Raw genomic sequence first — 23,709 nt, 5'->3', positions numbered from 1 at the left:
ACATCCATCCAGTGAAAGTTCAAATTGGCTAACCTTATATCTAACGACATAGTATGGACATAAGACTACATATAACAGAAAATGATATGGCATTGCTGTTGTTATCATAGTATTCAGCTCATCGCCTATGTGAAATTCTCAGTGATATGACAAGGGTCAGGTGGGAAATGTTGTATCACTGTGGTAGAGAGGGTGCTCTAGGAACAAAGGGCGTGTATGCATGCATGGTCTTGAAAGGGTTCAAGTGTGCACCAGAAATGCGCACAGACATGTGTATGCAAGCTATTTGAGTAGGCTTTGACATCGCACCCACAATGATCTCCCTATCCCCAATGTAGACTATTAATACCGTGCTGCCCGAAATCCTTCCCTACCGTAAAGCTACGGGTGTACGTACTGGCGTTCACTGCTCTGAACAGAGATGGCTGGTGCGTAATGCAACCATTTAAAAAACGGTGAAATCAATATTATATTTCTGTGTAGGCTATGCTATGTGATTATGATATGAGGATGTTTTCCAACCAACCTCTGCCATTTCGGCCCATATTGGATTTGTTTCGCGCTTCCCAAACCTACCCTTGAAGACTGCGCTTCAACCTGATCATAAACTTGTTTTGAGAAGAGAGCCCCGCCCTCCTTTCAGCTTTCCCTGACTCCTTATAAACAGCAAGCCTGTTGTACAAGCGTTTAACACAAGAAGACTGGAGCAGTCCACAGTTCACCAACCGCCCTGGAAACGAACTCTGGCAGTAAATTTTGAGGATTATATTGGTGTTTGTGCATAGAAACGAGAAGCTATCATGGATTTTCTCAATCATAACTATTTGAGTGCGCGCAACCCATATGACTATACATTTAATTTTTGGAACGACTATCTGGGTCTGTCGACGTTGGTCACGAAGAATAACAAGCACATGATGCCCGAAAGCCCAAACTCCATCACCGAGTCCCTGAAAGCAACTCTGGGTTTGGATGACACCCCAGCATGTGCGTGCGTAATCTCGGGCAGTGGTGAAGGCGGACACCTGGACTGCTGTTGTCCATCTGTGAGCCCCCTGCCTACCTCCATCCTGGACTTGAAGGAGCGCTTTTCAATTCTGAGCCCATTCCAAAACCAAATCGGTGGTGTCCCACTACAAGACCGGGACTTGGGCTTCGGGGGAAGCTTTGCAGGATTTGACCTGTTCGGAGTGGAGAGGAAGATGCGCAAGCCAACGTCGAGGAATAAACAGGAGCCCAAAATCTGTGTCTTCTGCAGGAATAACGGTGCGCCGGAGGAGGTGTATGGCTCCCACGTTCTGAAGACACCAGACGGGAGGGTGGTGTGCCCCATTCTTCGGGCTTATACATGCCCTCTTTGTAGCGCCAATGGTGATAATGCGCACACAATTAAGTACTGTCCCCTCTCCAAAGATCAACCAGCCCAGCGACCATTAAAGGGAGGGAGGGCAGTGGGTGGTAAACGAATGAAAATATTCTAGAGATAGATTTTTACACGAGCAAAGAAAGTACATTGAATTGCACTGAACAATTTTCAGATGACTGTTTCGATTGCGGCTATAGCATATCCCAGTCCTAACTGCTAAGGCTACATGATTTCGTAAACAAAAAAATATACCGATGTTATTCTTTTTCCAAAATATCTTATATTTTTATAGTTGCTTTATTCACATAGATTATTTTATTCGTTATACATTGAATTTATTTTCCGATAGTGTTTAGCTATTTGAGTGTTCATTTAAATTGACCTATATTCATAATCACAATGTGTGAATAAATGCTGAGTGTTTTGCGGGGAACATGGATTTAGCAGGGCGTGAGGGTGTGATTGTCATGTTGCCAGTAAGTTTTACTGTAAGCTTAGCCTACTAGCTATTTCTTTTGTCTTTGAAAACCAAAGTTGTGTATGCTATTAAACAAGCTCAGAATGTTCATGAATGAAAGCAATTTCCATTCAAGATGTCTGTAAAACAAGGTATGGTACTTTGAGGCCCACTCCCCTGTCTGCTACTCCACAACACAGTTTTAAACTTGCTCTGATTTAATATCTGTAGCATGAAAAAAAATCAAGACAATGAAGTCTCTGTTATGGCCTGGTATTGTCTGTGTAACTTCATAGTCAATAATAGCCAAGCCAAATGACTTTCATCCCCCATGTCACACAGCAGTTGGTTTCATCACCCAGGCTTATGAATAATCATGACCCAAATAAGAGATACCCTTGATGTTTACATTACCAAGAGAGGGTAACACACTGGATATAATTGCTTGTAGGTATCTCTTTCATGCAGTCGTTCTTTTATCAACAATGACATGTTTTTTGTTTTGTTTGGTCTACCCCCCAAAAGTCACCAACAGAGGACTGCACTGGGGATTCAAGGAGTGCTCTGCAATGGTGGAGTCAGGAGGACAATTGACTTTGAGAAAATAGTTGGATAGCGCAAATGAATGTTATTAAACAAGCTTTTCTAAAAACCAATGTATTAGTTCCCTTTTTGCATTATTTCCCTGAATAAATCCAAAAAGATGCAAAACTATTGTGAATGTACGATGGAAAGTTGTCAGTTGCAGGACTGCACATTTCTGACAGTTATGTTTACCAAAGGATTATACAATTTTAGTGAAGTGAAGTGAGGAAGAGAGTATTGTATATAAAGTTGAGTGACGTTTATTCAGCATTTTAACATTTCAAGTGACTTCAGAGGGTTCTACCTCAACAGGATTTTGTACTTACATGTAAAATGTCAACAGCAGTTTATTAATATAGTGCTGCCATTTATAATAAGGGGTTTTTAATAGTATTTTTGATCTTTGTATAACATAATTGTATTTTTTTTGTTCCTGCATTCAAACATGACAAAAGTGAATTTCCAATAAGCTTCAAGCATTCCTCGCCAAAAAGATGATGGTCTGTGCATAGTGAAATCCGTACATTTTCAATTTAATTGTTCAATGTTACATTCTTGAGGGTGTGTGCAAGAGGATGGAATCTATTGAAAACCATTCACAATTTGCCACTTTTAATATAAGGTTTCTGATTAAATGAAATTAGAAAATTAACACTGTTGAACTCTGTTATTTGTATTTTACCACAATTTCCATGTATGCTGCCTGTGCAGAATAAAATGATATGAATTAATTAGAGAAATAAACATCTCATCAAATATTTTAGCTCATGCCTTGATTTCATTGATCAACTTGATAGACATATACCTCATTCACCAGTTTACATAAACAGTATGCTATTGCTATTGCTAGATATGCAATATAGGCTTGAAAATACCATTAAAGGTTGCACATATCATTCTTGGCCCTATCTGTCATTGTTTCAGCCCACACAACTTTGAAGTCCATACTTCAACAGATGGGGGGAGCTATCTTCCTCGGCTCTAGAAGTCAAAGTGTCTCTGCTTGAGAGCCAATCTCAGCTGGACGAACAAAGCCCAACGGTTGTTCCGAGCACTTGCCCTTGTTTATGAAGGCTGCCCACTCTGGAATGTCCAAGCCTGTGTGCCTCCCCATTCAACACGGATCATGTTTGCACTGAAGACTATTGAATAACTTCCCCCCTCTCCTAGCCTCTCCACCTTCTATTTCTGGAATGGTAGGAGCCAGCAGCCCATAACTTCTGGACCCCTTTTGAGAAAAGGGGAATTCAGAAGGCAGACATTACAGTAAGCACTTGGGGACTGTTGTGAAGCCTTGAGCACAGCCATCCACGCCTCTCAGCCCTCTCAGCCCTCTCCTTTCCCTCTCTTCCTCTCCTCTCCTCTCTTCCTCCCTCTCTTTTTCCAGATGGGGCCCTGCATTAAAAATGGATGAATACTAAGTGCAACAGGGATTTATCTCTCGGAGAACAGTGGTGGGGAAAAAGCCTGGCGGGTATCATTTCAGACAAACATGGCCGCCATCACAGGCCCTATTCCCCTGCCACCCCACCCCATTAGCTGTGCTGCAAACAGGATTTGAGTAATCTAGTTAGTTCCACCATTTAGGAGATGCATATCTTACATGATTTTATGATGGGAAATGGTTGCCTGTTAATAGCATACCGTAAACCTACACTATGCAGATAATAGTCTTTGTACATAGTATGAGGATGGGTTCTATGGATTGTGGCTTTATGTGTTAAGTAATGAGTTCAAACAGTAAACAAATGATGCTTCTTATTACCATAATTTGGCACTTCTACTATAGGTCTGCTTGATGGGCGTGGTCCCAGTCAGTAGAGGCAATTCACTAACTAGCTGGTGATTTCTATACCAAGCGCTCCCACCTGGAAAAGGAACCTGCAACTCTCTGGACACTACTTTTGTAGCCCTGACCTCTATTGTCCAATGCTGAATAAAAATGGATCGCTATGTCTATTACAGAGTGCTGGTGCGTGTCAACTCGGCTGTTGCTGTTGGGATAGACTAACAGGACACACGGTTCGGTGCCCCATGGGCCGCCATAGGCCCCTCTGTCATTATCGACATGATAAAAATACTGAAGACGGATAGTTGCTTACAGGTCAAGGAGTCTTAATGACCCACCACCCCCTTCTCAAAATCAGCTGTTCCTAAGGATGCTGCATCACATCAACTGGGGACCTTGATGCGAGTCAAATTGAGGAGCAGTAGAGAACTAAAGCCATTCCAGGAGGGAGAGTAAGGTGGGTGTTCTCATGTGCCTCCGACATATTGCTTACTTCAGCCTTCCTGAGGATCTCACATGCCTGAATCATAGACGCAACATGTAGAATGTATCCCAATGTAGAAGTGTATCATAGAATGTATCCCCATGTAGAAGTGTGTCAGTGTGACGTCATCCACTACAGCAAGTTTGTCATTTGGTGGTGTAAGATTCTAGCATGTTCGTATTACACATCATTCGTAAATGAAGGACTTGTACTCGACACATTCAAATGGTCACATGTTAAGATTGAAGTTTGCTGAGTGCTTTGTCTATTATCAAACCCACATTTGTCGAATTACTGGCACTTTTAGCGCTCTTTCCCATATCATTTTATGTACATAATCCAATTTACAAAGCGCGCCCATGCTTCAATTCTCAAGCCCCTTCATGCCCCCTTCATACCTGGGTGTGCCTCAAATAGGCTACCTGTAGCGTCATCTCTCTTTCTCATACCAATTTTTCTCATTTGGGGAGGAGTACAACACCAACTTGATACAATGCACTTGCAGGGCAAGCACACTATCCCTTTGCCAGTAGAATGTACACACTTGGCAGGCTGTAGAACACAAGGTCGCTTATATACTTTGGCCCATGTTACAGAGTAGTCCTGTTGGAAGATGAATTCAGTGCATACACTAACTCATTGCAGAAAGAGAGATTAGCATTCAACCAGAAGAACAAAATTCATCACAATTGGTCTGAGGTTGTTGCTTTCGTACTGTCATAGCCTAATGCCTTGCTAAATTCTTGTTTTCTTTTTCATTCAATTATGCAGAGGTGTGGATAGCTGGGGGGTAGTCTCTGTTAAAGATTGAGATTGGGGTCTAATAAAAATCAGAGCTGGAGCACACCCAGAGGTAATGATGTAGTTTGGAGGTGCCGACTAATGGAGAATAAACTGTAAGCCATACGAATAAATAAAGAGAGTCGCACACTCTATATATACAGTGCATTCGGAAAGTATTCAGACCCAATTACTTTTTCCACATTTTGTTATGTTACAGCCTTATTATAAAAATGGATTCAATTGGTTTATTTCCTTATCAATCTACACACAATACCACATGACAAAGCAAAAAGAGGTTTTTAGAATTTTTTGCAAATTTATTAAACATGTAAATACTTTGTTAAAGCACTTTTGGCAGCGATAAAAACATTGAATCTTCTTGGGTATTATGCTACAAGCTTAGTAAACCTGTATTTGGGGAGATTCTCCAATTCTTCTCTACAGATCCTCTCATGCTCTGTCAGATTGGATGGGGAGTGTCGCTGCACAGCTATTTTCAGGTCTCTCCAGAGATGTTTGATCGGGTTAAAGTCCGGGCTCTGGCTGCGCTACTCAAGGACGTTCAGAAACTTGTCCCGAAGCCACTCCAGCTTGGCCTTGGCTGTGTGCTTAGGGTCGTTATCCTGTTGGAAGGTGAACCTTCACCCCAGTCTGAGATCCTGAGTGTTCTGGAGCAGGTTTTCATCAAGGATCTCTCTGAACTTTGCTCCATTCATCTTTCCCTCAATTCTGACTAGTCTCCCAGTCCCTACCGCTGAAAAACATCCCCACAGCATGATGCTGCCACCACAATGCTTCACCGTAGGGATGGTGACAAGTTTCCTCCAGACGTGATGCTTGGTATTCAGGCCAAAAAGTTCAATCTTGTTTTCATCAGACCAGAGAATCTTGTTTCTCATAGTCTGAGAGTCTTTAGGTGCCTTTTGGCAAACTTCAAGCGGGCTGTCATGTGGCTTTTTACTGAGGAGTGGCTTCCGTCTGGCCATTCTACCAAAAAGGCCTGATTGGTGGAGTGCTGCAGAGATGGTTGTCCTTCTGAAAGGTTTTCCCATCTCCACAGAGGAACTAGAGCTATGTCAGAGTGACGATCGGGTTCTTGGTCACCTTCCTGACCAAGGCCCTTCTCCCCCGATTGCTCAGTTTGGTCGGACGGCCAGCTCTAGGAAGTGTCTTGGTGGTTCCAAACTTCTTCCAAATGACTTCTTCCATTTAAGAATGATGGAGGCCACTGTGTTCTTAGGGACCTTGGTACCCTTCCCCAGATCTGTGCCTTGACACAATCCTGTCTCGAAGCCCTACGGACATTTCCTTAAACCTCATAGCTTGCTTTTTGCTCTGACATGCACTGTCAACTGTGGGACGATATATAGACAGTTGTGTGCTTTTCCAAATCGTGTCCTATCAATTGAATTTAACACAGGTAGACTCCAATCAAGTCGTGGAAGCATCTCAAGGATGATCAATGGAAACAGGAAGCACCTGAGCTACATTTTGAGTCTCATACAAATGGTCTGAATACTTATGTAAATAAGGTATTTCTGTTTTTTATTTTTTATAAATTTGCAAACATTTCTAAAAACCTGTTTTCGCTCTGTCGTTACAGGATATAGTGTGTAGATGGTTGAGGATTTTGAAAAATGTAATCCATTTTTTTAACAAGGCTGTAACACGATACAATGTGGAAATAGTCAAGGAGCCTGAATACTTTACGAAGGCACTGTATGAACTCTGGGTAAAACACCAACGTTTCGACATCACGTTTCGGTGCTTTAGCCAATGACTTACTGGGAGTTTAAATGGAGATCATGTGTGACTCTCTTTGTTTATTTTCATGGATTGTGATTGGACCTGTGAATGTACACTTACAGAAAATACATGACTTGTGCTACAATGGAAGTGCTACTGTCATGATGTGTATTCCTATGGGAGATTCCTATGGGAGCTCGTTTAGCCAAGCAGGGAAGCATCGGTTAACCACATGAAGGGACCACGTAGCACTACACAGTATACTACATTGGCTTTCTATAGATTTGGTTGCTTTTATTGTACAACACCAATACTGAGATACAGTGAGTCATACAGTATAAGACTGTAGCTGTTGGGGGGGGGGACAACTCATAATATGCTACCTATTCATACTGAAATCGATTTAAGAACTGACATATTGCCCTTTGATGTCAGTTGTCAAGTGTGCATTGTGATATGTGCAATTATACAGTCGGTGTTGCGGCAAAATATTATTTTACTCCCAATATCCTAACCCTTACCTTATACAAGTAAAGTGTAAATACATTCGGTAGGCTCCTAATTAAAGTCTATGTGTGTTTTGGCAGTGGGAAAATTCCAGAGTTTTATAGAGCTCCCATGAGGCTGTGGTTTGGGTGAGATGCACAGTAATGCGTTTGTGACGCAAGCGGGAGGAAATTGCAGAAGCTTCCTGCACAACTGTGCTTTTGTACTACTTCCAGGTGGATAGCAGGCCTGGATGTATGGTCCGTGGGAGGGTTTTCATTAAAATGTGAGGCTGAATGGCCAAGATTGAAATGGGGTTAATAGTGCCCCCTACAGGGTGATAGATGACGTACACCTACAAGCACATTACAAACGCACACACACACACACAAACACAGAGAGAGAGAGAGAGAGAGAGAGAGAGAGAGAGAGAGAGAGAGAGAGAGAGAGAGAGAGAGAGAGAGAGAGAGAGAGAGAGAGAGAGAGAGAGAGAGAGAGAGAGAGAGAGAGAGAGAGAGAGAGAGAGAGAGAGAGAGAAACTTCAATATCTACAGGCTGAAATACCACCGTGTGTCATCACAGAGGCAATATTTGTGACCTGTTGCCACAAGAAAGGGGCAACCAGTGAAGAACAAACACCATTGTAAATACATCCCATATTTATGTTTATTTATTTTCCCTTTTGTACATGAACTATTTGCACATCCTTACAACACAGTATATAGACATAATATGACAATTGACATGTCTTTGTTATTTTGGAACTTCTGTGAGTGTAATGTTTAATGTTAATTTTACTTTTGTTCATTATCTACTTAACTTTCTTTGGCAATGCCAAGATATGTTTCCCATGTCAATAAAGCTCTTGAATTGAATTGAGAGCGAGAGAGAGAGAGAGACCAAGAACTGATCACCCCAATCCACAAAAGTGGAGACAAATTTGACCCCAATAACTACCGTGGAATATGCGTCAACAGTAACCTTGGGAAAATCCTCTGCATTATCATTAACAGCAGACTTGTACATTTCCTCAATGAAAACAATGTACTGAGCATATGTCAAATTAGCTTTTTACCAAATTACCGTACAACAGACCATGTATTCACCCTGCACACCCTAATTGACAACCAAACAAACCAAAACAAAGGCAAAGTCTTCTCATGTTTTGTTGATTTCAAAAAAGCCTTCAACTCAATTTGGCATGAGAGTCTGCTATACAAATTGATGGAAAGTGGTGTTGGGGGTAAAACACATGACATTATAAAATCCATGTACACAAACAACAAGTGTGCGGTTAAAATTGGCAACAAACACACATTTCTTCACATAGAGTCGTGGGGTGAGACAGGGATGCAGGTTAAGCCTCACTCTCTTCAACATATATATCAACGAATTGGTGCGGGCATTAGAAATGTCTGTAGCACCCGGCCTCACTCTACTAGAATCAGAAGTCAAATGTCTACTGTTTGCTGATGATCTGATGCTTCTGTCACCAACCAAGGAGGGCCTACAGCAGCACCTAGATCTTCTGCACAGATTCTGTCAGACCTGGACCCTGACTGTAAATCTCAGTAAGACCGAAATATTGGTGTTCCAAAAAAGGTCCAGTCACCAGGACCGCAAATACAAATTCCATCTAGACACTGTTGCCCTTGAACACACAAAAAGCTATACATACCTCGGCCTAAACATCAGCGCCACAGGTAACTTCCACAATGCTGTGAACGATCTGCGAGACAAGGCAAGAAGGGCATTCTATGTCATCAAAAGGAACATAAATTTAGGATCTGGCTAAAAATACTCTAATCAGTCATAGAGCCCATTGGTTTATGGTTGTGAGGTCTGGTGTCCGCTCACCAACCAAGACATCACAAAATGGGACAAACACCAAATTGAGACTCTGCATGCAGAATTCTGCAAAAATATCCTCCGTGTACAACGTAGAACACCAAATAATGCATGCAGAGCAGAATTAGGCCGATACCCACTAATTATCAAAATCCAGAAAAGAGCCGTTAAATTCTACAACCACCTAAAAGGAAGCGATTCCCAAACCTTCCATAACAAAGCCATCACCTACAGAGAGATAAACCTGGAGAAGAGTCCCCTAAGCAAGCTGGTCCTGGGGTTCTGTTCACAAACACAAAAACACCCCACAGAGTCCCAGGAAGCAGCACAATTAGACCCAACCAAACCATGAGAAAACAAAAAGATAACTACTTGACACATTGGAAAGAATTAACAAAAAAACAGAGCAAACTAGAATGCTATTTGGCCCTAAACAGAGAGTACACAGTGGCAGAATACCTGACCACTGTGACTGACCCAAACTTAAGGAAAGCTTTGACTATGTACAGACTCAGTGAGCATAGCCTTGCTATTGAGAAAGGCCGCCGTAGGCAGACATGGCTCTCAAGAGAAGACAGGCTATGTGCTCACTGCCCACAAAATGAGGTGGAAACTGAGCTGCACTTCCTAACCTCCTGCCCAATGTATGACCATATTAGAGAGACATATTTCCCTCAGATAACACAGATCCACAAAGAGTTTGAAAACAAATCCAACTTTGATAAACTCCCATATCTACTGGGTGAAATTCCACAGTGTGCCATCACAGCAGCAAGATTTGTGACCTGTTGCCACAAGAAAAGGACAACCAGTGAAGAACAAACACTATTGTAAATACAACCCATATTTATGTTTATTTATTTTCACTTGTGTACTTTAACCATTTGTATATTGTTACAACACTGTATATATATATATAAAACAATAAAGACATTACAAATGTCATACTATATATATATAATATGACATTTGTAATGTCTTTATTGTTTTGAAACTTCTGCATGTGTAATGTTTACTGTTATTGTATTTATTATTTATTGTTTATTATTGTTTATTTCACTTTTGTATGTTTCCCATGCCAATAAAGCCCCTTGAATTGAATTTAATTGAGACAGACAGATAGATAGATAGATAGATAGATAGATAGATAGATAGATAGATAGATAGATAGATAGATAGATAGATAGATAGATAGATAGATAGATAGATAGATAGATAGATAGATAGATAGATAGATAGACAGACAGACAGACAGACAGACGGACGGACGGACGGACGGACAGACTATGGTTTCCTTCAGTAGACAGCTGTAATGTCCATGTTGTGTGCCATGCATTTTGGGGGGCATTCAGTGTGTATGTTCACACAGTATAATACAATTGCTAGTACTTTAGCACCACCTGCTGTTGTTTGATAACCATCACCATTAGACGACTGAAACTAGGAGTAGACCTACTGTAGTGTAATTTAGATACACAAGGTGCCAGTCTTATACCAGCCTGGAAAAAATGCATTTTTTGATGACAATGAATAATAAAGCTACACTCCGGAGTCTGGGTTTCAGCCCAATGGTCGCCCCGACTTGATTTGGAACAGAAGCTACGTCATTGGGAAATGTAGCTGCTCTCATTTATAGGTGGAGCTATGAATGCCAGGTTTAACAGTCTATGAAATCGACATGATCGTTTGAGACATATTTTGAAGCTATAAATCAAATCGATGTTTTATTTATTTGTCACATGCTTCGTAAACAACAGTGAAATGCTTACTTACAGGGCCTTCCCAACAATGCAGAGATTTAAAAAAATAGTAACACGAGGTTAAATACACAATGAAAAATTATAATTTGGCTACATACACGGGGTACCAGTCCCGAGTGGATGTGCAGGGGTACGTTGTTTGTTTCCAATTCACTCAAATGACAAATAAAATACAAACAATTCATTAATGAATTGTTACATTTTCGGTTATGAAAGGCGAGATATTTGTATTTAGGGCATAGAGATTGCGCTCTGTCGGATTAACACCATGTAATTATTTTATGGTAAACATCAACTACAGTACATAGCTAGTATTTCTTGTAAAAATGGTTCAAGGTGTTTGCGTTATCAATGAAAGGGCACACTTTACATACACAAGCAAACAAGACGCTTTGTTTCAAAGTCCTCACTTAGTATATTGCTGTTGAATTTAAATGAGTGAATGAGACAAATATGGCATAGTTTAGGATATGTGGAATATGTCTTCTTTGGGACCACGGTGCAGCAATGATAGTAGATCCATCTGTTGCTCTATTATATTGAACTTCTTTTTTTTCACCTTTATTTAACTAGGTAGGCTAGTTGAGAACAATTTCTCATTTGCAACTGCGACCTGGCCAAGATAAAGCATAGCAGTGTGAACAGACAACACAGAGTTACACATGGAGTAAACAATTAACAAGTCAATAACACAGTAGAAAAAAGGGGCAGTCTATATACAATGTGTGCAAAAGGCATGAGGAGGTAGGCGAATAATTACAATTTTGCAGATTAACACTGGAGTGATAAATGATCAGATGGTCATGTACAGAGATATTGGTGTGCAAAAGAGCAGAAAAATAAATAAAAACAGTATAAAAACAGTATGGGAATGAGGTAGGTGAAAATGGGTGGGCTTATTTACCAATAGACTATGTACAGCTGCAGCGATCGGTTAGCTGCTCAGATAGCTGATGTTTGAAGTTGGTGAGGGAGATAAAATTCTCCAACTTCACCGATTTTTGCAGTTCGCTCCAGTCACAGGCAGCAGAGTACTGGAACGAAAGGCGGCCAAATGAGGTGTTGGCTTTAGGGGTGATCAGTGAGATACACCTGCTGGAGCGCGTGCTACGGATGGGTGTAGCCATCGTGACCAGTGAACTGAGATAAGGTGGAGCTTTACCTAGCATGGACTTCTAGATGACCTGGAGCCAGTGGGTCTGGCGACGAATATGTAGTGAGGGCCAGCCGACTAGAGCATACAAGTCGCAGTGGTGGGTGCGACTTGTATGGTGCTTTAGTGGTGCTTTAGTGACAAAACGGATGGCACTGTGATAGACTGCATCCAGTTTGCTGAGTAGAGTGTTGGAAGCCATTTTGTAGATGACATCACCAAAGTCGAGGATCGGTAGGATAGTCAGTTTTACTAGGGTAAGCTTGGCGGCGTGAGTGAAGGAGGCTTTGTTGCGGAATAGAAAGCCGACTCTTGATTTGATTTTCGATTGGAGATGTTTGATATGAGTTTGGAAGGAGAGTTTGCAGTCTAGCCAGACACCTAGGTACTTATAGATGTCCACATATTCAAGGTCGGAACCATCCAGGGTGGTGATGCTAGTCGGGCATGCGGGTGCAGGCAGCGATCGGTTGAAAAGCATGCATTTGGTTTTACTAGCGTTTAAGAGCAGTTGGAGGCCACGGAAGGAGTGCTGTATGGCATTGAAGCTCGTTTGGAGGTTAGATAGCACAGTGTCCAATGACGGGCCGAAAGTATATAGAATGGTGTCGTCTGCGTAAAGGTGGATCAGGGAATCGCCCGCAGCAAAAGCAACATCATTGATATACACAGAGAAAAGAGTCAGCCCGAGAATTGAGTCCTGTGGCACCCCCATAGAGACTGCCAGAGGACCGGACAGCATGCCCTCCGATTTGACACACTGAACTCTGTCTGCAAAGTAATTGGTGAACCAGGCAAGGCAGTCATCCGAAAAACCGAGGCTACTGAGTCTGCCGATAAGAATATGGTGATTGACAGAGTCGAAAGCCTTGGCAAGGTCGATGAAGACGGCTGCACAGTACTGTATTTTATCGATGGCGGTTATGATATCGTTTAGTACCTTGAGTGTGGCTGAGGTGCACCCGTGACCGGCTCGGAAACCAGATTGCACAGCGGAGAAGGTACGGTGGGATTCGAGATGGTCAGTGACCTGTTTGTTGACTTGGCTTTCGAAGACCTTAGATAGGCAGGGCAGGATGGATATAGGTCTATAACAGTTTGTGTCCAGGGTGTCTCCCCCTTTGAAGAGGGGGATGACTGCGGCAGCTTTCCAATCCTTGGGGTTCTCAGACGATATGAAAGAGAGGTTGAACAGGCTGGTAATAGGGGTTGCGACAATGGCGGCGGATAGTTTCAGAAATAGAGGGTCCAGATTGTCAAGCCCAGCTGATTTGTACGGGTCCAGGTTTTGCAGCTCTTTCAGAACATCTGCTATCTGGATTTGGGTAAAGGAGAATCTGGAGAGGCTTGGGCGAGGAGCTGCGGGGGGGGCGGAGCTGTTGGCCGAGGTTGGAGTAGCCAGGCGGAAGGCATGGCCAGCCGTTGAGAAATGCTTATTGAAGTTTTCGATAATCATGGATTTATCGGTGGAGACCGTGTTACCTAGCCTCAGTGCAATGGGCAGCTGGGAGGAGGTGCTCTTGTTCTCCATGGACTTCACAGTGTCCCAGAACTTTTTGGAGTTGGAGCTACAGGATGCAAACTTCTGTGTATTGGTTCCTGACTTCCCTGAACAGTTGCATATCACGGGGACTATTCGATGCTATTGCAGTCCGCCACAGGATGTTTTTGTGCTGGTCGAGGGCAGTCAGGTCTGGAGTGAACCAAGGGCTGTATCTGTTCTTGGTTCTGCATTTTTTGAACGGAGCATGCTTATCTAAAATGGTGAGGAAGTTACTTTTAAAGAATGACCAGGCATCCTCAACTGACGGGATGAGGTCACAAAGACTCACAAAGACTCAAGCTGTTATATCTGTCTATGTGTGTGTGTGTGTGTGTGTGTGTGTGTGTGTGTGTGTGTGTGTGTGTGTGTGTGTGTGTGTGTGTGTGTGCGTGCGTGCGTGCGTGCGTGCGTGCGTGCGTGCGTGCGTGCGCGCGCGTGCGTGTGTGTGCGTGTGTGCGTGCGTGTTTGCGTGCGTGTTTGCGTGCGTGCGTGCCTGTGCATGTGTGAATGAAAAACTCCCATAGAAAGACCCCCATAGACGTAAGTACATTTTTAAACACTAGATGGAGCTATTATATAATAGTAGTGATTGCAAGCGACACAGCACACTTCACTTGTACAAAGCTCCTCCACGTTGACCTGGCTGTGAAGTCAATGCTGCACTGAAAGAGAATAGTTTAGTCATTCCCACTAATCAGAAGCCTGCCGCTAGCTGTACAATCAACTGGCTAAAACAGTGCAGGTGTGCTCCATTAGGTACACATAGCCCTTGGCTCATGTTAACTTATGACCTATAACAACCGATTGTAATTTCGCAATCACCCCGTTGTATGTGTGTGCAGTTTTCAGGAGGATGATAAGTAGTTACATTACACGTGTAAATTAGGTGTAATGTTGTTTTTTGTGGTACAAAATTGTGATTATGCAATCACAGCAGGACAATTGTTCTCAATGGCCAATGATAACATTGTCCGTTGGTAAGTCTAGCAAGGCAAACAGAGATGGTGGATTTCAGCCAGATCTCCTCCACGCACTATTACGCAGTACAGACGTAGGAAGTGCTATATAAACAACCTCTCAATTACAGTAGATGTGAAACAAAATGAGCTACATGCTTGGACGGATACTACTGTGGCTAGAAGACTTAAAGGCGTGCCGACTTACTGTACTACATTACAATTAGTGGTTGGTTAGATACAATTTCCATAAAAAGGCTGTGGTTAAAACAATCAATAAATGCAATCAAACATTTGTGCACCAAATAGTCTGGCGAAATTCAAAATTTCAACCATTTGATCTTTATTTCTGATTACAGATGTGTGCTTTCTTTATTTGTGTAATACCACTTAGGATGAACATTTGTTTTTGATGTATTGTGAACAGCCTCACCTAGGTCTATTGTTGATATAATTTTATTTATAATTTGTTCGTATTTTGCAGGATATTAGATATTTCCCTCAAAACAGGGAAACCCCTTCAGCAAACCCTCAAAAACACAACAATGGCACAAAAGTATTTTAAGACCAAACCATCTGCTACACTCAGTATTAATCCTCACTTAACACACCAAGCATAACTCAGCGAGTATGCAGATCAGTTCCAAAGGAATTGAACCATTCACAGCTTCTCAAAGAAGCACCAAATAATAACAGGCAGCAGTGGGATTTTTATGGCTTCCCCCATGAATGTTAAGGCAATATGGTCGCAGGCTGGCCAGGGGTGGGGATTGACTTGTTTCCAAAAGCTTAATTCAATTTGTCATCTCCATTCAGGGGGCTCAAGTGGTCTAATTTGTGTTAATGAGGGGTAATAAAGTCATAGCCCCCTATATTACTGCCAAGAGGAGGGGTGGGGCCATGAAGGAGATGTGTACACGTGAGGGAGGGGAGGGAGGTGTATTGACTCTTTGGGGTCCCAGGCAGCCTGCCTGGCTCTGTCGTTCCCTCACCATCTCTCCATCGTGGTGGCCGTCAGCAGGCCACCGCCCCCCTCCCCACTTGGCTTCCATTGTCCCCCTAATTAGATTGCCTTTGTTGGGCTAATGCTGCCGCCATCTGGTCGGCTGTCAGGACCCCAGCAGGGCCGGGTCTGGGCCATTGTGGTGTGGCCACGGGTCTGTAGCCCTCCTCTCCTCCTAGCCTCCTTCTCTCCTCCCCTGGCTACAATAGGTACCTCTAGCCCAGCATCCCCTCTGGCTGTCATCACAAGGGCCCTTTCACACTTGAAGGAATTAGGGAAAGATTGATGTACCCTCTCTCGACGTAAGTGCACCAAAGGGCACAGCTCTGGGACTGTCTTTTTCCCTGACCATGTTGAGAGGAGAAGGCAACAGGCCCTGTTTACAAACAGCCACACCCCTTTTTTCTTGTCTTAGTTGATCGTAAGCCAGCAGGCTTGCTGACTAAACTTCACGTTGTCGTTTGATTGATTCACAGATGGGTTTGTTTAGTGGATTGTCAGGGCCTTGAAAATATATCGATTTGTATTTGGATAGATTTGTATTTTGATATGTGTTCTTGTCATATCTTTCTCGCTAGAGGGTTGTAATGACTAACACATTCACATTCAAAACCTAAAGCACACTGTGATATTGTGTTATTGTGATGGCTGAAATCTCTCCATAGTAAGAGATCTCCTGATTCAGTAGATGGCAGTGTGGTCTTGGTCAATGGTCATGATGACTGGTCTACCACATTAAAATATACTTTACTCTCCATGGTATGATCCACTCTGATCATTGGAGATCGCACCCTTTGCTATTGAACATTTGCTATAGTCATGCGAAATGGACAACCTCACGTGAAAACAGAGGCAAATAAATGTTGCACAGGATGAAAAAAAATCCACACTAGCATCTTCAGTGCTTCTCTCGCTGTGTTGTTTTTTAGGGGGAGGAATGTGTGAGCGGTCGACAACCTTCCCACTGTTTGTTCCTTTGAGTTCCCCTCTTCTTCACCATTTCAAACGGAGACCTGTAATGGATGACCATAACCCCTGGGTGACCCTGACCAATTGGTTGACTAATCTTCCACGTCCCATAATGCCCCTCTTTCATCCTCCCAACACAACATCGTCCATCTGTCACCTGACAGGGAGAGACAGACAACTATGGTCACCATGTAACAGGGTATGAATGTCATCATAGGTATTTTGAAATGTGGACACAAGGATCTAGAGGGGATACAGAAAGGATATTTATTTTTATTTTTAAATGTTTTAAGTTTAACCTTTATTTAACTAGGCAAGTCAGTTAAGAACAAATGTTTATTTTCAATGACGGCCTACACCTTCCCAACGACACTGGGACAGTTGTGCTCTGCCCTATAGAACTCCCAATCACAGACGGTTGTGATACAGCTTGGAATCAAACCAATGTGTCTGTAGTGCCACCTCAAGTACTGAGATGCAGTGCCTTAGCCCACTGCGCCACTTGGGAGCCCAGGGTGGGAGAGAGGTACAGTACTAGTCATGTATCGGCACAATCCATGACTGTAGTGGCATTAAAAGGAGACATGAATATAAAACCTATTTCACCCATCTTGTGTTATAATCGCTGTGTCATCTCAGTAAACAAACTTACAGTGGTCTGGTGCTTCTGATGGAGGACAAATTCAGATTGAGGTCTTTATTATCGTTGAGTGTATGGGTTCATAACACTGGTTATGAGAGCATTTCTCCACACTCTGAGAGAGGATGTTGGCCAGCATCTCAGTGTCTCTGCCACACGCTCACTTTCACTGTCAGCATGACTGTCAATCTGCATCCCACGCTAAATGACCCATTAGTGGCCTTCTCATCTGAACATCCCGAAATGTCACAAATTCAGCCAAAATGTCTTCACACTTTTGGAAATACAACACTATTACTACAGTAAAAAAGAGGTACATTCCACATGCTTTTAAAATGTGTTGCACGCTTGCTGTCTCATTCCAGCCAGTTTTTAGCCAATGAGTGTTGGAAAAATGCCCGAAATGCTGAGAGAACACATTCCAACAACAAACAGCATTGGAGAGTATTATTTTAGCTGGTCAATTTTGTGTAAGAGTTACAAACTCTGCATACCTTACGAGAGGCTCATATTTAAGGTCTCAATGCCTGAAAGTCAAACTTCATTAAAACATCTGACTTAGCTTGGGCTTATGTTCATGCTCTTGAAACACAAGTGAGTGCACCCTTCGTGTAGTGGACTTATTAACTGGGAGTTGGTTCAGAGGAGCAAATGTCTCCAATAGCAGAAATTAGTCATGAAAGGACTATGATTATCAACATTTTTGAAATCTTGTCATTTTTTTTCTCACTTTGAAATTAAACATATACAATACAGCCAAGTAATAAAAATGAGCAGACAAAAATCGTGATGACAACAGAGTTACATGGAGTTTGACCATCTTGGCTTCACAAAGCGTATTAGCTGTGATTGATTCCTGAATGTTCTTCTCATGCTGTGGGTACAATAGGTGCAGGATATATTTGGAGTATTCTCTCTCTAGTGCCTGAAATTGTTTAAAGAGCAAAATAAGTTACACAATGATTTTCAAAATGTGTTTCTATGGCTTCAAATGAAGGACATAGTACGCCACACCATAGTAAAACCGTATCAAAACAAACATTCTAAAATTATAGGGAGCACTTTTAGCATTTCAAGCTTCCTCTGAGAGAGAGATATCAAGACGAGTGCTGTAAAAGGCATTTCACCCCGCCCATTTTACCCCATGGTGGCGTGAACCACCACCGGTCCACTAGCTCCCTGGATAGGCTAAACGACCTAGCCTCACCAAGAGGCCTTCATCCATGAGTAGCTCCACACTCTCTCCATCTCCAGGCCCTGGTGCTTCTGCACACTCACAGGGTTAAAATAAATGTTACCAGTGAACCATATTGTGCCCCCACACTCTCCATATCCTTTATTCACAGCCGCGTAATTGGTAGTCAATTTGAGCTCCCCCTTTGCCTATTGCGGGCACATTTTGCTCTGACAGAGTGCGGAAGATTAATGGCCACAAGCAGCCAAGGGGGGCTCGCCTCAGCAAGCATGGGCGCCCTAAATTCATTACACCAATTTCCCCCTGTCCTGCGCTCCCCCCCCCCCCCCCCACACACACACACACACACACACACACACACACAAAGAAAATAAATAGAGAATGAAAAGAATAGAAAAAGTCAGATGGCCTTAGTGAAAAAAATGTTTTGATGAAAGGAGGAAAATAAAGAATCTATATAGTTGGTTTTTCTGTGAACATCCAAGCACGTAAGCATATACAGAGCCGAGAGAATTGTTTTCACATCCCTAGACTTTTTCCACGTTTTGTTGTGTTACAACTTAAAAATATATATTTTTTGTCACTGGCCTACACACAATATCCCATAATGTCCAAGTGAATTATGTGTCAAGGCTCAGGAGAAGACCCAGACAGATTTGAAGTAACAAAAGTGTATTACGACAGGGGGGCAGGCAAACAACAGGTCAAGGGCAGGCAGAGGTCAGTAGTCCAGAGCAGAGTCTGAAAGGTACAGAACGACAGGCAGGTTCAGGTTCAACGCAGAATGGTCAAAAAACGGGAAAGCTAAAAAATAGGAAAAAATGCTAGTAGGCTTGACGAAACAAAACAAACTGGCAACAGACAAACAGAGAACACAGGTATGTGACAAGAAGTAGAAGGCACAGGGATGCAACTTGAGGTCCAGGACAGAACGCTGCGACAGGACAGCCCCCACTCCGACATCCAAAGCATTGGCCTCCACCACGAACTGGAGGGACGGGTCAGGATGAACTAAGATGGGAGCTGTGGTGAAGCGGTGCTTGAGGTCCCGGAACGTCCGGTCAGCAGCTGGGGACCACGTGAACGGAACCTTGGGAGAGGTGAGAGCGGACAGCTGGGAAGCCAGGGTGCTGTAGGATAACCGGATAAAACTGCGATAAAAGTTGAAAAATCCCAGGTAACGTTGCAGCTGCAGTCTGGATGTAGGCTGGAGCCAATCCACTACCGCTCTCACCTTCCAGGGATCCATCTGCACATTCCCTGCAGCGATGATGTAACCAATGAAGGGAATGGTGGAGCGATGGAATTCGCATTTCTCCGCTTTCACAAAAAGCTGGTTCTCCAGGAGGCGCTGGAGGACCTGTTGGACGTGGAGCATGTGTTCTTGGACTGACTGGGAGAAAACAAGGATGTCGTCAAGGTAGACGAAGAGGAACTGGTTCAACATGTCGCGGAGAACGTCATTGACCAGGGTCTGGAACACAGCTGGAGCATTGGTAATGCCAAATGGCATGACCAGATATTCGTAGTGACCGCTGGCCGTGTTGAAGGCAATCTTTCACTCGTCCCCCACCCGTATCCACACCAGGTGGTAGGTATTCCGCAAGTCCAACTTGGAGAAAATGGTGGCCCTTTGGAGCGGCTCGAAGGCCTAGGCCTTCAAAAGTGGTAGCGGGTAGTGGGTAGTCGGAAGTGGTAGCGGGTAGCGGGTCTTCACCGTGATGTCATTGAGGCCCCAGTAATCAATGTACAGGCGCAGGGTTTTGTCCTTCTTCTCCACAAAGAAGAAACCTGCGACAGCAGGTGAGGCAGAAGGATGGATACACAATGCTGCTAGGGAGTCCAGAGAGTACAGTCGTCCATGGGGTGGTGTGGTGCCTGGGAGGAGGTCAATCCAGCAGTCATAGGGTCGGTGCAGAGGAAGTGAAGTGGCCCAGGCCTTATTGAAAACCTCCCGCAGGTCCTGGTACTCCGCAGGAATGGCGGAGAGGTCCAGGGCAACTTCCAAGCCTGCTGGAAAACAACCCAGGACAGGCTGCGCTGACTTCAGGCAATGGGCATGGCAGAACGTTCTCCAGCCCAAGAAGGCACCATCAGTCCAGTCAATAAGGGGATTGTATTGCTGGAGCCAAGATAATCCTAATACCATGGGAACCTAAGGAGACTTAATTGGATAGCCTGACACTCATAAGTTGATGGGAGTGGTATTGTGGGTGACCCGGCCAATAGAGCGCCCGTCCATGGGAATGGAGTGGGTCTGAGTGGGGATGCCCAGCTCGGACGCCAGGGTAGAGTCCATAAACCTAGCTCTGCCTAGTTGCATCGGCTGAGGTGAATTGGCAGACTTTGGAGACTCTTGGGGGAACTCGGGTAGCCTCGGGTCCTCTTGGCAACTGAGATGTCGGGGACTTCCTGGATGCCTCATAGGCGAGGTGGAATCCTTGGGCGGGCGAGTGGAATCGGACCTCGCCTCCTTCCTACTTTCCCATTGCTGAACATCGATCTGGTTGGTCAAGGCAATGAGCGAGTCGAGATCCGTCGGTAATTCCCTGGCTACTAGTTTGTCCTTAAACTCCTCTGATACTCTGTGTCGGAATGTGTCAAACAGCGATTCCGGGTTCCAGGCACTCTCAGCTGCCAACATAGGATATCCAACACATGGTCTGCCACACTGCGGGAGTCGAAGCTGGAGTTACTCTTGCCGAAGCTGGAGTAACTTCCGGGCAGCCTCTCTCCCAGACAATGGAGAATGAAAAACCTTCTTCACCTCCCCCACGAACTCCTCCAGACTGAAGAATACGGCTGACTGTTGTTCCCACACAGCCATAGCCCAGGCGAGAGCCCTCGTGGACATAAATGTGATGAGGGGAAGGAGGAGGGTGAGGTAAAGCAGGGGCTCTTGGGAAGGCCGTGCTGCTAACAGCCAGGTTACTGAGGGGCTGGGAGGTTACCGTCGTGGTAGGCTGCCTGACAGACAACCCGCGGAATTGCTCCAGCAAAGTGTTCAACGCAAGGCGTTCACCCAAGGACTGGAACCCTTCCATAAGACCATGAAGCAACTCCTCGTGCCTTCCAATGGTGGCTCCTTGGGAGGTGACAGTGTTGCGGAGCTGGTCAGAGTCTGCTGGGTCCGTAATGGCCAGTTTGTACTGTCAAGGTTAAGGAGAAGACCCAGATGCAGACAAGTAACAAGTTTCGAAGTAACAAGAGTGTATTACAAAAACAGGGGACAGGTAAAGGGCAGGCAGAGGTCAGTAGTCCAGAGCAGAGTCCGAAATGTACAGAACGGCAGGCAGGCTCAGGGTCTGAGCAGGCCGAGGTCAGTAATCCAGGGTGGTATTATAAGGTACAGAATGACAGGCAGGCTCAGGGTCAAGGCAGACGGAATGGTCAAACACCGGGAAAGCTAGACAACAGGAAATAGAGAGACAGGAGCACGAGAGAATGCTGATAGGCTTGACGAAACAAAACGAACTTGCAACAGACAAACAGAGAACACGGGTATAAGTACACTTGGAATAATGGGGAAGATGGTTGACACCTGGAGGGGGTGGAGACAAGCACAAGGAAAAACAGATCAGGGTGTGATATTATGTTTAAAAAATTGTTTAACAAATTAATTACAAATGAAGAGCTGAAATGTCTTGAGTCAGTAAGTATTCAACCCCTTTATTATAGCAAGCCTACATAAGTCCAGTGGTAAAAATGTGCTTAAAACCTCTTAAGTATCCGTCCCTTTTTCAAAATATTCGCCTAAAATGACATACCCAAATCTAACTACCCATAGCTCAGTTCCTGAAGCAAGGACATGCATATTCTTGGTACCATTTGAAAGGAAACACTTTTAAGTTTGTTGAAATGAAAAAAGGAATGTAGGAGAGTATTGCACAAAATATCTGGTAAAAGATAATAAAAATATTATTTTCCAGCCCAGGTGCAATTTAGATTTTGTGCATGTGCAAAGTTTTGGACTGATCCAATGAACCATTGCATTTATGTTCAACATGTTGTATCAAGACTTCCCAAATGTGCCTAATTTGTTTAGTAATAACTTTTCATGTTCAAAATTGTGCACTCTCCTCAAACAGTAGCATGGTATTCTTTCACTGTAATAGCTACTGTAAATTGGACAGTGCAGTTAGATTAACAAGAATTGAAGCTTTCTGCCAATATCAGATATGTCAATGGCCTGGGAAACGTTCTTGTTACTTACAACCTCATGCTAAACGCATTAGCCTGCTACAGCTTAACCGTCCTGTGGAAGGGACACCAATCCCAAATAAGTTCTTCAAGCTCTGTCAAATTGGTTGACTCGCCATAAGAAATTCAAGTAGATTTAAGTCAAAACTGTACTAGGCCTGTCAGGAACATTCACTGTCTTATTGGTAGGCAACTCCAGTGTAAATTTGGCCTTGTGTTTTCGGTTATTGTCATACTGAAGGCTGAATTCATCTCCCAGTATCTGGTGGAAAAAGGCTGAACCAGGTTTTTCTCTAGGATTTAGGATATGCTTAGCTCCATTCCGTTTATTTAAAAAAAAATTCCCTAATGATTACAAACATACCCATAGCATGATGCAACCACCACTATGCTTTGTGGTACTCAGTATTTGTCCCAAACATAACATGTTGTATTCAGGACAAAAAGTGAATTGCTTTGCCACATTTTTTTGCAGTATTAATTTAGTGCCTTGTTGCAAACAGGATGCATGTTTGGGAAAAAGGCTTCCTTCTTTTCACCCTGTCAGTTAGGTTAGTATTGTGGAGTAACTACTATGTTGTTGATCCATCCTCAGTTGTCACTTATTACAGTCATTAAAGTCTGTAACTGTTTTAAAGTCACCATTGGCCTCTCGGGTTTCCTTCCTCTCGGGCACCTGAGTTAGGAAGGATGCCTGTATCTTTTATTTATTTAATTTTAAATGTTTTATTTAACCTTTATTTAAC

At 43.5% G+C, this 23,709-nt stretch overlaps 1 protein-coding gene across 1 annotated transcript; it reads left to right on the top strand.

The window, feature by feature from the left end:
- Positions 1-676: 676 nt before the first annotated feature.
- On the top strand, positions 677-3,166 carry LOC124011488 (nanos homolog 1-like). Its single transcript, XM_046324918.1, has one exon. The coding sequence runs from the start codon at positions 801-803 to the stop codon at positions 1,479-1,481; it is 681 nt and encodes a 226-aa protein (XP_046180874.1). The 5' UTR covers positions 677-800; the 3' UTR covers positions 1,482-3,166.
- The last annotated feature ends 20,543 nt before the right edge of the window (positions 3,167-23,709 follow it).

This window comes from Oncorhynchus gorbuscha, linkage group LG23 (genome assembly GCF_021184085.1).
Source record: "Oncorhynchus gorbuscha isolate QuinsamMale2020 ecotype Even-year linkage group LG23, OgorEven_v1.0, whole genome shotgun sequence".
Lineage (NCBI taxonomy): Eukaryota > Metazoa > Chordata > Actinopteri > Salmoniformes > Salmonidae > Oncorhynchus > Oncorhynchus gorbuscha.
This window is presented reverse-complemented; position numbering and strand designations above follow the sequence as displayed.